General features: G+C 46.3%; 1 protein-coding gene across 1 annotated transcript in view; it reads left to right on the forward strand.

Annotated features, from left to right (window-relative positions):
• Positions 1-15,704, forward strand: part of LOC144138338 (cytochrome P450 3A5-like) — a 47,883-nt gene extending 32,179 nt beyond the window's left edge. The window contains exons 10-14 of the mRNA XM_077670571.1: positions 6,108-6,216; positions 8,873-8,964; positions 9,402-9,542; positions 11,984-12,146; positions 15,597-15,704. Coding sequence (XP_077526697.1) covers positions 6,108-6,216; positions 8,873-8,964; positions 9,402-9,542; positions 11,984-12,146; positions 15,597-15,686 — 595 coding nt within the window. The 3' untranslated portion in view covers positions 15,687-15,704. The remainder of the gene's footprint in view (positions 1-6,107; positions 6,217-8,872; positions 8,965-9,401; positions 9,543-11,983; positions 12,147-15,596) is intronic.
• The last annotated feature ends 1,128 nt before the right edge of the window (positions 15,705-16,832 follow it).

The raw sequence follows: 16,832 nt of genomic DNA on the forward strand, positions 1-16,832 counted from the left end.
TCCCTGCAAAGCTTACGTGCTTATTTCTTATCGTGCGACATTCAGCTCCATCGTGCATGTAGAACACCGGCCTGGGTTGAGTGAATTCATTACTTTGAGTTGGATGCCCCCTATAGACCATCTGCATTTAATTTGGTTGACGAGCCTATTCGAGCGTCTCCGAAAGCAAGGAAAACAGTCCACAACTAGGCAGGAAGGATGCCCCCTATTCACAAACCTAACGTACGTATCCCTTTTGCGTACGGACATTTTTCTGCCCTTAAAGTGTTTCAAGAACTTAACTTGCGCTGACAGGGCGTATTTTAGCGAACTTATCTGCCGGAAAAGTAAGCGCTACTTAAGGTAGCTCTCTACCACGGACTAAAATAAAGAGAAGCGCCGACTGTGGACCAGGAAAAAAATCATTTGCGTGGGCCGCTGATGTCCCCGCGCCACCGAGCGCCTAGCTCTCACTATTCCCTCTTCCTCCATCGCACCGCTCTCGTCGTTCTGCCTTTGTGCATTGCTCTCCCCTTGTTCGCTCTCCCCAGCGGCTTTCACTTTTTGCTGCGACGTCTATGTTCTAGCATGCCAAACTGTGCGCGCTGACGAGACGCGCGCGGAATCTGAATCACGGATTGCGGCCGCAATGAGGGTGGGACGATCACTTATTCTCTATCAGGGAACGTATAGGCAGGAATAATCAAGGCGGGCCGTACAATATCCGTTTAACCCAGCCGATCTAAGATGAAATTGTACGACGACGATTTAGGAAAAGCCAAACAAGAAATGAGACGAATAATATCGCACACTGCGACATGCACTCAAGCCTGAATAGGTTTACGGTAAAGTGACACAGCGCAAAAATTGCTCTTCTTTCCTCGCCCTCTATCCAGTCGCGTACTCGACAATTTATGCTTCTTCTGCCCGCTGCACACAAACAATGTTTACGGGGGTCGCCCGCAGTCTCTATAGGCGTGTGGCAATGATGTCCGCACTTCCACAGACGGAATTTAGGGCTGCTGCCTGGCATTGAATATGGAAAGGCGCTGTCAGCGTGAATAGGCGAGAAAAGAATTTGGAACGCTATTTTTGCACTAACCCGCGTAGTAACTTAGGGCCCGATGTTCACTTTCACTGTGCGGTCGTGTGATCTGGTCGAGGCCGCCAGCGGATGACGCCATATGCATTCCTGAGCAACTTGTTCTGATGGCCTGGTTTGTGAAAATGTAGTTGTTCTAGAATAAAGAGCCAAAAAGGATAATGACCTATATTCCACCGTAAGAAGTGATGGCGGATTTTCTAAAATTAATTAAATTCCGAATAAATGAAATTTTATCTACATTTATTGAAATAAAATAAATTTAAATTAAATCTGTAGCATGTGTTGAAATCCACACCTGCCGCTATCTTATTTATGGTGGCATCGACGGAAGTCTGCCCCCTGCATATCGTATCTGCGTCTCGTAATTAACAGCAGGATAACCAGTTGAGGGGTCGCATGTATTCAGTTGTTGGAGAGGTAGGGGGCAAGTGATGGGCTGAGAAAGCGTGTAACATATTGATACTGAGTCGTAACCCGGAAATATTTCTCGAAGCGTCCCCCCTCATGCCCCTGCCGTAGTTGTTTTGGTACTACTCACAGCTAATCTGAATTGATTGAAGCAGCAGCTGTTCATGCAATTCAGAAAGTTGAGGTGATTTGAAACTTATTGCTGCCTTCAAAAGCGGCTAGCCCCAATAATCAGTCTTCATGCAGGACGCCGTGTTTTACGTGCGTTCTAATGCAAGAAACAAGCTGCTTTCGATGGATGAGTAACAGACAGACAGACAATGAACTTTATTAAGCCCAAAAAATTCGACGAAGGACGAAGGGGGACAACACAGACAAGCGCTGAAGTCTCTCTTCGGCTTGCGTAAGACGTGATGGTAGTGAAGCTGTACGAAACAGTAGCGTGTTTCCTCTTTTTCGCCTCATGGTGTTGTTTAAGCCTCACCGCTGTACGAGCGACCACGGTTGGAAGTTCGTCTGCCTCCATCGCACACAGCTCTGCGCCGCGCGTGGCCTCCTGCCCTTGCTTCGTGGCGCGTGCTTATTACTGCGGCGACGGCCTTCTCGCCTTCTTCCGCCAGGTGGCGACACGGCTCCCACGCACGTCTTCGTTCCCTCCTCGCATATCTCTACCCTTCCGCTTATCTCTCCCCGCCATCAGGTCACTGCTTCCTGCAGGGCGCTTGTAGAAGGGGTTGGGGTTTGACCTCTAGCTCTGAATGTCAAAACTGGTTACCCAGGGAAGATTGCCTGAGGTGGCGTAGTGTAGCTTTCGCTACAAAAGTTCCCAAAAGAAAAACCCAATGCAATAGGCCGCTGCTTCTACATACAGAGGAACCCGGTTCTATGTAACCCCGCATTTTACAACGAGCCGGGTTTTCTGACGGACTAGTACAGTCCCGGCTAGGTCCCGTAGCATATTTCAATAAAAACCCCGGTTATCCGACGCAATTTCATGCCGGACCCACGTTATCAGGCGACCCACGCGAAGCACGCAACCGACCGGAGGACAAAGAAAAGTGTTGCGGGCCTGCTCCGTGGACCTAAAGCCCGCGCAATCAGTGATGTCCTCCGGCATAGCTTTCTTCGTCTCATGTTTCGTTGCTCTCCCCTCCAGCAAGCGGTCGCTCTTTTGCACAAACGCTTTCCCCCTCTCCTCGCTGTCGTTTCCTCTTGTTGAGCAGCGTTCGCGGTGGCAGCGGGCAGATGCTCTATTCTTCCACCCAGCAGTGAATCGCCAACGAGGTTACGCGGACAGGCTGAAGCCCCGTTCACACATTGGACTCGAGCGACCAAAAGCCACAAAAGCGACACGATTTATGTTGCTCGTGTCGCCGTCATTGAGTTCGTCGGCTACTAGAGAGATTGGTCTCGACCAAATTTTGTCGCCGCCGTCGCGCCGTCCCTCTTTCCCTGGAAGGAGGAGGCGAGATTTCCACCGCTATATCATGCCAAAACACGAATACACAATTTTTCTTCGGAGTGCTTTGCCAGAAAACGAGTGCCCAGATCCCGTTCTCGGTAGAAATGTTGATCGACACAATCAAATAGCACCCCATCATCTATGGCAAGGGACGCATACAGTGCAAACATATAAATTTCAACCTCCGCGATGTGGAAACTCAAATTCCATGAAGCTCGTTCCAAACGAGAGACAATAATTAAGGAAGCTCACACTGATGCCTAAGACTTGAAAGCACACAATATTTCCGCAACAGTAGCGTCTTTTCATGTTTTTCGCCTCCCGGCGTTGTTTAAGCCTCGCCGCTGTACGAGGGACCACAGCTGGATGTTCGTCTTCCTCCATCGCACATGGTTCTGCGCCGCACGTGGCCTCATGGCCTTCCTTCGTGGCGAGCACTTATCGCTGCGGCTGTGGCCTCCTCGCCTTCCTCCGCCACCTTTCGCGCACTGGTCCCGCGCACGCCTCCTTTCCCCCTCGCCTATCTGTCCCCTGCCGTCTATCTCTCCCAGTTATCGGGCCGCTGCTCCTTGCCGGGCGCTTGCGGAAAAGGGTGGGAATTGACCTATAGCGCTCAAGGGTAAATCTTTTCACCCCGTGAATACTGCCCCAGATAGCATAGTATAGCTTGCGGTATAATAACAACAAACGTGTGAACGGGCTTTTGAGTTTCCACATGTGTGTGTTGTAATCGTGGGTTCCATGATTCGCACTAACTGGTGGGCGGGAATCGCTGCAGTGGACTTCGGTACAAGTTTTGGTCTTATACAGGGTGATTGGTACCAGCACTGCATTATTCTTTGGGCATTTACGTTTACGTTTGGGCATTTACGTTTACGTTTTACGTTTACGTCTTTCTTGGGCTACTTAAACGCAAAAATTTTGGTCTCTCTGCATGTCTATTTGTCTGTCTGTTACTCGATTCAGCCACCCGGCCAAAGTGACACTAACGCTGCGCAATGGTCTTATAAAACCACACCCAAATCTAACCATCTAAGCCCGGTGTCAATGGTCATACTTGTCAACATTGTTCAACAACAACAAGATATTACGCAAATATCAAGCAGAAAACCAATACATAAATGATAAAACAATATTCCTTTATAAAAAAAACTTCATGGATGCTTGGTTTTTGCGAAATGACATACTAAATCCACATATACTAAAAAATTCACTCCGTCGCATGCTGTCGCCAGTGCTACTATAGCTTCTGTCGGCATTTAAAAAAATTAGTAGTGGCTTAGCTCTGCTATGCCAGGATATACGTAGCGTGAGCTAAGGTTCAGTAATCCAGTCCAATCCTGTCCTGTCCAATTCAGCGTAATCCAGTTCAGTCCAGTCCAGTCCTGTCAAGTCACTGCTCCTCGCGCATGCTCAGCACGGCTCTGCACGAGCCACGCGAAACGGCTATCAAGCGGCTCCGGTGCAGCGTGAGACTTGGCTACTGCTCAATTGAGGCGCACACCTGGGCACGCGCCGGCGCCAGTGCGTCTGCCGCGGCTATGACAACACAATCCAACACAATCCATTTTAATCCAATCCAATCCAAATCCAGTACAATCTAAGCCAAGTCAAGCCAAGCCAAGCCAATCGACTCCAATGTCCCTCGCGCTTGCGCAGAACGACCCTTCACGGCACACGCGAAACTGCTCAACCTCGGCCAGTGTAGCTTTTGTTACAAAATCAGGCGGCAGCAGTTACGAAGGGTTCCACTAGATATGTCCCCCGTTTTGCTTGGAAGGCACGTGGAGCAGGCCAACGCTGTTCTATAAACGTTGAAGTAGGGTGCCTCGATTCATGCGTGTCTCCGCCGTACGGCATCGCTGTCATCAAGTCACCCGGCCTAGAGCCTCGGAACGCCGTAAATTTTAATTGACTTCAGCAAACCTCTGGCCACTTACCTTGGGAGGCTTGCGTCGGAAGAGGAACAGCATGAGAGCTGAGCGGGAAAGTGAAGGGAGGCATTCAATTGGCAAAGGTCGACGAAAGACTATCGCCTTTTTTCGACATTTGCGACGAAAGGAGCAGATACGCGGCCAATTTTTTATTGATTTGTGTTTGCGAGCCCTGTACTCGTTTAGCTGCTTGGAGTTTACATTGAAATTTCTTGCAAATGTGTTGCGGGAAACCGTATTTACAGGGGTAACTTTTGTGGTTCAAATAGCACGATGACCGCATTATACGACGATTTTTTAAGGGTACCGAGAAAGTCTTATAATCGGGGTTCTAGTGTTGCTCAAAAGGCTGATAGAAGAAAAAAGTGATATTTGTTTATTTTTTTGCAGCATGCAGTTTCGTACATCCATCTGAACATAGAAATTTGCATATTTTATCTTTAGGGTATTTATGAAGTGACCTAACCAATCAGGCGATCTTTTAAAGGGAGATGATGCGAACATTAATTTTTGTACACGAGTGGGCTTTGAGTTACCTTAGTTGCTGAGGTCAAAACGCTTTAGAGCGCAGGTGTTACGCAACCACTCTTGTGGTTTCGCGGCGTCCATCACCGTTGTCCCACGATGTAATTGATCACAAGAGGACACCGAAGAGAGCTATGATGACAGCGAGGGAGGAGAGTATGGCGAAAGTGTGAGCAGGAAAGCCGAGTGCCGCGGGTGCCACTCGATACGTGCTGCGCGGCGGCGACCCGTTACGAGATGGCGTCTGAGTAGCGCACGCCATCCTGCGTTCGCGGATGACGCGATCACCAACGCATGGGGCAACCGTGTCCACCCGTACTATACATTGAAACAAAGCGCTGCATGACATGAGGTTTCTGCGGCGCTGCTGAGAACCGCGCCCACTCGCTGCATCTTGCGATGTCACGATTAGCGTGGCAGTCGCACTGCGCTCCGCTCCGTCTTCAACGGCTGATGTGAAATGTTTTGCACAAGACCGATTTTCCGCGGTATTAACGACACTCGTAGCCTGTTATTGATAGTATAAAGTCTGCCTATACAATCACAGCCTGCCTATATAGAATCAGCCTGTTCTTTCCGAAAGATGAGGGAGGCAAACAGCTTAGCTCAAGTTTCGCATTAGTCACTAAATATCGTAATTACCATCCATTTTTTTTTTGCTGCGCATGCTGCCACAATTTTGTTCGTTGCGCAGGTATGACACCACGAGGTTGGCCATGACGTTCTGGTTCTACCTGATGGGCAAGCACCCCGATATTCAAGAAAAAATGAGGAAGGAAGCATTGGATGCTTACAAAGCAGAGGTGAGGTACCAAACCAATGCTCAGCGGGCTCTGAAGAGAAAAAAGGTTATTTTTTTTGCTTTTTGATACCATTTCCGATCAGAAAATAGAGACAAACAAGGAAAAACGCTTTAAATAGACGAGTTTCACCTAATGTTGTTGGGAACTTCCGTGAAATTTCTTATGACAGTTCATTTCGCAATGTAAATAAAATGTGGCAACAAATATTCTGGCGTCAGCAGTCCCGCAGCTATGATTACTCCATGACGGCGGCTTACAGAATTACTTTGTTATAACTCTGTGGTACATCGGGGTTATGTTGCGCAAAAAATACAGAATTAAGCGACTGCGCTTGAAACCGACCATTGTCTAAATGTAGCATGATGGGCTTATTATGGCTGCAAGATTGGTATTCTTCCCTGTTGTACGTTGCCGTTTTGTATCTCCACGAGTCGGCTTTCGTTATGTTTGGTAGTATGCCTTTCAAGCGCTGCTGTGATATTGATAAAAGGGCAGTTATAAGTTTCTGCTCATGCGTCACCATCCCTCAGAGCACACAGTGTAGAGCAAGATGACATTCCGCTGTGCTCAATGAAGGAACATGATCGCGATCACACCTAACTCATGGTCTTAGTAGTGAATGAGGGTATTAAAGCGATTCTAAACGAATGTCCACACTATTATATCAGCTCTGCCCTAATAGCTGAGTAACACTGAAACCATTGGGTGAAATGTTTCACAATTGGGTGCAGACGTCTGCTCCCTTTAAAGCTATATGTGGCCACTAGAAGCTTTTCTCTGTGTCCAACTAATTTGCTCCACCCAAAACTACCCCCCCCCCACCCGAAGCGCTAGTCTACACCATAGTTTAAATCAGGCCCTACTACGTGATACGAAACACAGGAAATTGTCCTGGAGCGTTTCTCCAAAACATTCTTTCATTTCATTTTTATTAAACAAACTCCACTGAACCTTCAGAACGCGGAATTTTCTTGAGGGTAATTTCAACATCAGAGCTGTTGTAGCCTTTTCGTCCGTATGCTGTAGGTCATGCATCACGCTGGGGTAAGAGCAGGTTGCTAAACCCGCCAGTGGCCCCGCAGACACGGGTACCCTGACCCGCCGATAGAGGGAGCAGTGGTATTGTAGGGGCGGGGTTCTCTCTCTCCCGCTTGAGGTAAGGGGAGGGGAGGGAACCTCCCGTTGCTGACGTTTAGCTGCCGATTCCTTTGCGGGAACGGGTAAATTTGCGCAATGACGCCGCCGCCGTACTCGGGCGAGCGTCCGTTGACGTCCGAACCAACCGACGCAAAATGACCGCCGCTCCGCGGATTCCGCAGATGTCGCCCTGGGCGGAACTGGGTTCAATTGGTTCAGTAAAACAGATTCGCGTTTTACCTTCCCGTTGTTTTAACTCATAAGCGTATACACCCCACTTTAAAAATTCGCGTGTCGTGTATATGTAGGAAGGCTGAAAAGGTCGCCTACCTCTGGGAAAGGATTATGCCGGTTCTTAATGCCATCGGCGTGCGTCGGCGGCAGCCTAGAAAGACTGGCGATGGCCAATGTCATTTGATGGAGTGAGAACCTCTCAACGAAGGTCCCACAGGGACAGAATGCCGCACGAAAACAAAATCCGGTGCAAGGCGGCACCCAATGTTCTCGGTGTGTTTCGATCCAGGCGCTAGTGTTGGAGGGAGGAGGAGCAGGAACACTTTAATTTAAAACTGGCGCTAGGTGCGAGGGTTGGCGGAGGATGCGGTGTTTTCCGGCGAGCAGGGCAGACTGGTTTGTCAGGGTAAAATGGATTGTGGGGACACTCGGAGATAGAGTTATAGGGGGTGTCCGGCGCGATCATTGAGGGAATAGAAACAAGGAAATAGTATGGAGTTGATACAGTAAAATATACATAGGCAGGACGTTTTGTGTGTTTGGAGGAGCCGCCAGCGGCGGTCGAGTTTCGTCGTGGCCGAAGCATTGGGGTGGGAAAGGATATATCCGGCGGAGGATGCGGAAGTGTTGGGTGATGTCCTGGTCCGAGACTAGAGCGTCCGGAAATCTGGAAGTTCCCGGTAAAAGAAGATTCTGCTCGGGTAAAAAGAGCTCGAGCTGCACGGCGGGCCGCCACATTGGCTTCTGCGCCTGTTTAGACTGCAGTCCATTCGGGGCTCGGGGTAGGACTGCGCTCTACGGGAGAGGATTTTGAGGGCAATTGGGGAGAGTAGGCCTGCAGAGAAGTTGTGAGTCAGTGATTGCGAGCGTGCCATCTGTAGCAGTGCACGAGGAAGTGGGACTTTGGCTGCTGTAACTCGTGCACCCCCATTCACATCCAGAAAGTGGTACATGCACTATAACATTAAAAATTCGTGTCGCGGTTCTCCAAAGTTCGACGGAAAATGGGGGCACAGCGCTGCGAACGAGGTCTGCGAAAAATAAACGTAACGGCGCTATCTTCATGTAGGGTACAGATGAGACAGACACGTAGAGAATGAAAAACTTCCCTACGTGAAAAAAATATTGAAATATAGGATATATAATGGCAGCAGAAATGACAAAAAGCCGCTTACACAAAATAAAGATTGACAAATTAGCACAGAACAGTTATTATCATTGATCCCTTATTTTTCGCTCCCTTTTAGTTTTGCTCTCAACATCTGAACATATCCTTTCGTTACAGGGAGATCATCTGTCCCATGATACACTTACAAATCTTACCTACACAAACCAAGTTATTTCGGAAACACTGAGATTGTACCCGCCTGTCATTTCGTAAGTATTTCAGTGCACGGGTTTCTCTTTTTGCTAGTAATTATGCTCTCAACAGTAAGCCGCATACAAGTATAAACTGTGAAAGCAAGAACACAAAACGCAGGACAGAGCTGGCTGATTAAAAATAACCAACACAAATGAAGCTTCAGATATTCTGGAATCACTGTGAAGCAGAACGGACCTTATTTACATAGTGTTACTAGTAAAAGCTGTGTACCTGTCGTCAATGCTGCTTTAAGCCCAGACCTACCAAGTGCGAGTATTTCAGTATTTACCCTTAATTTCTGTATATTTCCGCACTGAACCAGTTCAATTTTTTACGGAAAATTGTACCATCTGCTTGATTACCAGTGCGCAGCCACAGTTTCAAGTTTATTTTGAAATTAATACTTTTCTTTGCCTCAGCGCACATTGTTATGATTTGTTGCTCTGCCCAGATTTACGACGCGCTGTGCCGAAGAAGACTACCAGTGGGGTAGCTACCTTATTAAAAAAGATACCTCGGTAATGGTCCCCGTGTATCAGTTACACCACGATCCACTTTTGTGGGTGGACCCCGAAAAGTTTGACCCCGACAGGCAAGTGGCCTTCTTGCTTTGTTTTGACACTGCTTGTGGCCAGCGTAGTTAAGGTTGCGTTTGCACACATTTCAATGGCCCGGAGAGGCAGGTATTATATTATTCTGTTCACGAGACCGCAAAACTACAGTAGGAACACCAAAGGAATACAATACTAACAAAAGTTATTTAACCTTTGCATATTGCTCTTACGAGGGATCCCCTCGTGCAATCATCAATAATTTCATTTTAATTTCCACCACAAACTTAAAAAAGGGCCAAGCGAAATGGCGCCCTGCGATTGCTCCAAGCACCCGCACCCTTAGCTATATGCTATGTTTGCAGCAACAAAGAAAGCGAAAACCATAGTGACACTATGGAACGACATTTTACAATTTAATATAAGGCTGCCTTTACACGTAAACATATATACGACCAATCAGAGCAGTGAAAGTAACGTGTCAAGTAGTAGCGAAGACTATACACGATACAGCGCGCAAAATTATCATACACCCTTATCCTTGATATTAGTACCGCGTCTAGCATTAATCAACACGATAAAATGTCCTTAAGGGTTAGTTGGCAATATTTCTTGCGGCAGTTTGGAGCTCCTGATCACCGGTATTCTATTCACAGTACATCTCAGCTGGAACGCAAAACGAAGGGTGGTAGAGAGTAAAACCGAGAAAAATTTTTTTCTGTCTTTCATTGTGGCCCGTGTTTTTCTTGATTAACTTGGACAGCATCGTGACAAAATAGTGACCGTGTTCGTTGTGAGAGTATTTTGTCCTTGTTTCATTTTCTACAGTCCTTCGTTTTTGCGTTCAAGCTGAACTTTCCAGTAAATATGAACGAACTCGTTTAATACCAAGCAATGACACGATTTGAATATCATTCCATGAATAATGGCAGCCCAAGTTTGCAATCTAAGGGAAAGTTTCGATTTTGTGCCTCGTAAAATATTCCCCTGTTATTATATACTGGTGTTCTTTATAAAACAAAAAATATCACCTGAAAGAGTCTTTTACAGGCAAAAACCGGCACACATGTCTTCCCTTCTCCACTGGCGGTAGGTATAATGCTGTCAATAGGAGTAGATATTGAAGCGAACAAAGTCGCAACTGCGCATGTGGTTTTTGCGTAAGACCCAGATAGCTTGAAATACTAACTGGAAGGAATAAAATGGCCGCCAAGGAGATGAAAACAAAGTAAACAAAAAGAACACATACAGACACCGCGGCACCTGTATGTGTTCTTTGTGTCTACTTCATCTTCGTCTCTTTAGCGCTCATTTTGTTCTTTCCAGTAAGCATGAACCAATTAGCTCAGCAAGTTTGTTAAGCAATACTAAGGCAAGAACTCTGCCACGAGTGATGAAACGAACGAGGCCTGGCAGCTACAACTACTGGACCGAAAAGGTGTATGTAGGGAGCCCTGAGGAAGTGAAGTCGGCTGAGGGTAAATGAGGCATGGTACGTCAAAAAATTTTAATTGATGCATATATCAATGGGAAAGGCAGTACATCAAAAGTTGTCTAAGTTGCCATCATATTGCATGCGTTAATATCAACAGACCGGAAAGCGTATGGCGGTGAGCTCGAAACTTTCCCAGTTATTATTCAAAGCTTGGTGGTGAGCCGTAATCGCTGCGCGGTACTCCAAATGAAGTAGTACAGAAATGGTACATAGGAGGAAGCCAGTTTACCAATCCAATCTCCCAAAGGGAGGAGACACCAGCGGACTTAAAGGATGCCTGGTCACTGAAGGCACTTCAACAAAATACTGCTCTTTCAAGTCATTGTGATAAACAGTATGGAGAAGTGGCATTAGGCTGGTCGTTTGCAGCGCGAATGCTCTCTGTAAAGTTACGCTTATCCCGTCACATTGTTGAGGCACTGGCGACTTGGTGCAACTGTCCACTGTACTACTCTAGTAAGGTGGAAAAACGGCCTGTGAAAATTATGGGCAGAAAGCAGATATGGTGAGCGCGGAGCTCCGAAGCGTAGAAAATCATTTATTTCACTGCTCCTTTATCCCCATCACCAAACACAACGAGGAACGCTTCGTCTACTACGAGACTGACCATCATCATCGTTGGTTGCTGGACCGGTGTTCCGAGACGGCTTGGTCGTAAAATAAACGCCTTACCTCACCGAGTACCCAAGGCCTTTACAATATTTATAAATGTATATATTGATCCACACCAGGCGATGCTTACGGCAAGCTCCGTGGTGCTTTCGCAGTCTACAACAGCAAGCAGACACTAGGAAATATTTGCTTCAGGAGTAGTGTCAACGCCTTTTTGTTACCTACGAAATTGTATCAATAGAAAGTGTACCCTAATCAGCAAAAGGAACCAGCGTTGGCTAATGGAGGCTATGAAATATTTGTGTGTAGAATCTAATTTATATGTGATGCGAAAACAATTGCATTGTACCCATCATTTTGTTTGTTGATGTGCAGGTTCAGCCCAGAGAACAAACACCTCATCAACCCAATCGCCTACCAGCCTTTCGGCCTAGGTCCACGTATGTGCATTGGCTACCGATTAGGTCTTTTGGAGCTCGCCTCAGTCACGACGCAAGTGCTACGGCATTTCCGAATCACGCTGGGACCTAGTCAAAAGGTACCGCTTACGTTCCACATGCTACCAGTACATAACACAAGGACACCATGGCAGTTACGATAATGTGTCTTTATTTTGGACCTGTTTTATGAACCCTGATAATGTTTATGGTTGGGGATGACAGCAGTTGGATGATTTTATTAGTGCCAATGCTTTGTATTTCTCTATGCCTGAAGTGCTGCTATCATTCACTCCATGGTGTAATTCACGACGGATAGCCTAAAAAATACAAATTCAGGCTGCTATTTTAGTGCAGCGGCGTCTCATTAAATCTAAAAAGGCATAAGGCCTGAATGCCTGAAGACAAAATCAGCAGGCTCCTAACAAAACGAAACCCGCAAGGATGATGACAAGACAAATGAACTTTGTTTCTGTTACATATGCACGAATGGATTACAAGCTAACGACATTGCGATCTTAGATAAAGACATGTTTAACAGCGCCAACCTGTCGGATTTGCGAAGTGCAGAAGTGGTCAATGAAAACATACGTGTAAAAATATTGCCTAAATTATTGCCCACAAATTTACAGCAAAAAGAATACGTACTTCCAAGTAAACTGTCCATTTATCCGTGTAAACGACCATGCAAAATTACTTTTTTCATGTCCTGGCTAACCGGTTTTCTTAAAAAGTTCCTGAACCACCTTTTCGACTCTTTACTATCCTAGGCACTTCCAGAACGTAATCAACAAATACCCTGAGATCTTAGACTAAGAGTACCTCAGCTAAATATTGCGGCTCTCAACTCATCAGATAACTTAGGAACTTTGTAAAAAGCACTTCCTCTCTTTCTCAGTCTTGGCGTTTTCCGAGCGCTGGAATTACATCATTAAATCGGCGTAGCGACAATTGGCCAGCTTTCATTCAGTTGCAACAATAAACGCCTTCAGAAGCCACTTTCAAAAATGCAAAAAGAGCAAAGTAGAAACTGCCACGCTCGTCTGCTGCGACGAGCACTCACGCAGTGCCACTCAGGGGTTTCGACAACTGAAGATTTAGCAGTGCTTCCCGACGGGAAGAAAAGAGTGAAAGCGTTTATCGGCAGTGTTGAGAGTTCTATTTTTTTCGAACTACTTTTCTCAATGTAAATAAACACCGGAACGGACAATTTTCTCTGCTGCTCCAAATAATCTTCTTGAGCTGAAGAAAGGGAATCTTTTACCGTGGCTTGTGACCATAACTACATCTGCAAAAACTTTAAAGGAGCAGAGCTTTAAAACCTGCAAAGCGGAAGTCTAAAGATTTCAGGAATTGAAGCAGCGTTCATTGAAAGCAGTAATTAAAAGGACTGGAAATACCTGTCCCCAAGCATAAATTGAAAATTTTGGTTGACCTAGATATATCGAAAAAAATTAGCAATGGTTTAGCTCAGCTATGCCAGGATATACGTAGCGTTAGCTAAGGTTAAGCTGGTTATTCTTAGGTTTCCTGGTTGTGTAGGATTAGCTGATTATCACGCGCACTGCTGCTACAATTTCTAATCCAATCCAATCCAATTCAATCCAATTCAATCAAATCCAATCCAGTCGAGTCCGGTCCAGTCCAGTCCAGTCACTGCTCCTCGCGCATGCGCAGCACGGCTCTCCAGGAGCCACGAGAACCGGCTATCAAGCGGCTACGGCGCAGCGTCAGACTTGGCTACTACGCAATGGAGGCGCACAGCTTGGCAGCCACCAGCCGCAGTGCGCCTACCGCGGCTATGACGTCACTCCTCTGGAATGCGCAGACCGGCGAATGTGCAGACCCAATTCTCTACACACCCGTACTCCAATTGTATTGGATTTCTAATCCACAATACAATCCAATTTAATCCAATGAAATCCAATTCAATTTAGTGCAATCCAATGCAATCTAATCCAAATCCAATCCAATCCAATGCTCCTCGTGCTTGCGCAGCACGGCCCCTCTAGGTCCACGCCAAACTGCTCAAACTCGGTCAGTGTAGCCTACGCTACAAAAAAGTTTCTGACATTTGCGCATTCAGGGAACCGCTTCAGTTAAGAATCAGGTTTTTGCATGCATTTTATTTCCGGATTATGTTTTTCGAAATGAACGAAGAGAAAAAACGACGGGAAAAAACGACTCGCAATGCGCCGTGCACAGAACGCGTCCCTTTCGGCGTCGTTTTTGGCCGGACCCGAGGTTGCCTTCTAGGGGCGCCCCACGTCATTTCCGCCATTTACCGCCCCTCCAAGCGACGCCGCAACTCTAGAATACATGCATTTGCTTGCCAACAACGAGTCATTCTAGAGAAGTGAGCGTCTGGGGACGCAGCTGTGATGAGGCGTACGGGTATTTCAAAGTGCACAAAAAACTGGTGGCACATTATAGGCAATTCGTAGCAGTATAGTGTGACAGGGCGAGAAGGAGCAATACAGGAACTGATTAAAGTGCTGGATTCAGCATATCATTGGACCAATATGGATTGCATTGTGGACTTGGAATGAGGCTTGATCATTATATTATCAACTGTTTTGAAAAGAAAGTGGAGTGGACTAACTTGTTTCGTGATCTCCGGAAGCTAGGAGAGCCACATGCTACAGCGTGGGACCTTTCTTTCGCTAGGGACAACTGAATTTTTCGAAACTCGGTGTCTCGCCAACTGGTGAGATTTCTGAAATCTGCAGGACAAAGTGATGAGTGGCGATTTTTCATTTTTTGGGAAATATGTGGTGTCGCTTCGGCGCAGCAATTCCGGGCCGTTTTGTGCAAGGCTAAGTCCGCGGCATGAAGCAACACATACTTATACTACCAATGCTGTATAAAGAATGCCATTAATGATGTAGTCGTAACAGTTGGTTTAATATAAATCTAGACTCAGCACATTGGTCCGACTTTGGTAGCTGCTCCGCAGCCAGTTTCGCGTTCAGACCTCTGCTACCTTCGTCACGTCAACAAATTAAAGATTCACCTAGATGTGGTTTATACACACTGTTTGGAATGTCAGTCGTACAGTTAAGTTCACTTTATTATTGGGAGATTGCTGATGCAATTATCGAACACAACGCGTAAATGCAGGTTTTGGGAATTGGGTCACTGTGTGGAGGAAAAACCAAATTAAACAAGTTAGTGCGGTCGATGTGTTTTGCGTCGCAACTTGTGACGCCAACTGAGGGTACACACAAACGACGCCGTGTTTAATTAAGACAGTGCAGCTGTTTTTTTTTCTTGTCTGTGTGCTTGATGACAGTACTGTCTAAAGCCCTTAGCAAATGCACTTGCGCTACGCACTTATGCTACTCAGCCTATGTTCAAAAACGCAAAACCCGTAAAAGGGGTGCTGTAATTTCCGTTACGCCGTCCTGTTTTCCTTTTGTACACGTGTACGAATGAGCTGTGTGTCAACTGTCATAAACCATTAAAATTTTCTAGTGCGTGCAAGATTGCGACGTGCTCAGTAGAAGGTACACTATGAGCTTATCTTCGAAATGTTCTTGGTTTTCTTTCAGCCTGACCTGGAGCTTGATACTTACGCACTTCTGGCAGTACCAAAAGATACCGTTTGGATCACACTTCAACGACTGAACAACAAAAAATAAAGTTTCTCGCTCGTCGAACTAATATATTTTGAGTTGTAAGCACGTATTGCTCTGCGTGGGAACCTGTTGGCGAGCAACTACCAGGTAAGTATGTCAAGGTTAAAGGTGTCTTGACATGAAGCGCTTACCCCTGCGCCTTCAAGAGTTTCGAGAGAAGTCAGTTGTACAATACCAACAAATAAACAACGACACGTGCATTTTACACTCACACAGACACATCCAAGCACACGCACAGGTGCGGTCAAAAGTAATCTATTTTTTTAAATACTGCCAATCTCGTGAGAGATCATAGCAGGTAGGCAGAAAAGTACATTTAAGTGTACAAAAAAGCATCACAGAAACAAAACATGTTCTGGTAAATTTACAGCTATTTATTTTTTGGAAAACTGCCTGGCTGTATCGGTGTGCGTTTAAAAGAGTCCTTCCTAATAGAAAAAAGAGCTTCCTGTGAACCGGCAATGGCTGTCATAAAGCCAGAGAGAAAAATGTTGTGTGATATTCGGAAATCTCCGCTCCAATTACTTATCACGGCACTGCTACAAACACACGCGCATATATACTGATATGTAACGAATAAGAATCGGAAATAAGGTGTTAGATGAATGACCACAGAAAGGAAGACCAGCAGCCAAGGCGCCAAGAAAGACGAAAAAGAAGGAAGTCATAAGTTTTTGTGTTAATTTAGGTTTAGTTGCTTAGTGTGAGGAAGAAATGCGGAGAAAAAAAATGGCCGTGCATCTGCTACTTTCCCTGCAAATGTCGACGAAAGACGATCGTAGACTGATGGCCCTGCCAAATAAATGCCTCCATTCTCTTTCCCGCCCACCTCTGATGCTGTTCCTCTCCCGTCTCGTTTCTCCTAAGGCAACACGCCAGAGGTTTGCTCAACTCAATTTAAATTTACCGCGTTCTACTGCTCCAAGTCGGCTGCCTCGATACCATCGCTGCCATACGGCGGAGACGCGCGTGAATCGAGGCAGCCTACTACAATGTTTATATAACCACGTTGCGGTACTCTATGAGTGTTTCAAGCGGAATGTAGAACCTGTTTAGTGGAACCTTTCCTTACTGTTGCCGCTTGATTTATAAACTTCAGCCAGAAGCTATGATGGCGCGGGAAACAGCAGGCGACATTTTCTGCAGTCA

Source organism: Haemaphysalis longicornis, unplaced genomic scaffold, assembly GCF_048455015.1.
Source record: "Haemaphysalis longicornis isolate Haplotype H1 unplaced genomic scaffold, Haemaphysalis longicornis Haplotype H1 scaffold_5, whole genome shotgun sequence".
In the NCBI taxonomy this organism is placed as follows: Eukaryota; Metazoa; Arthropoda; class Arachnida; order Ixodida; family Ixodidae; genus Haemaphysalis; species Haemaphysalis longicornis.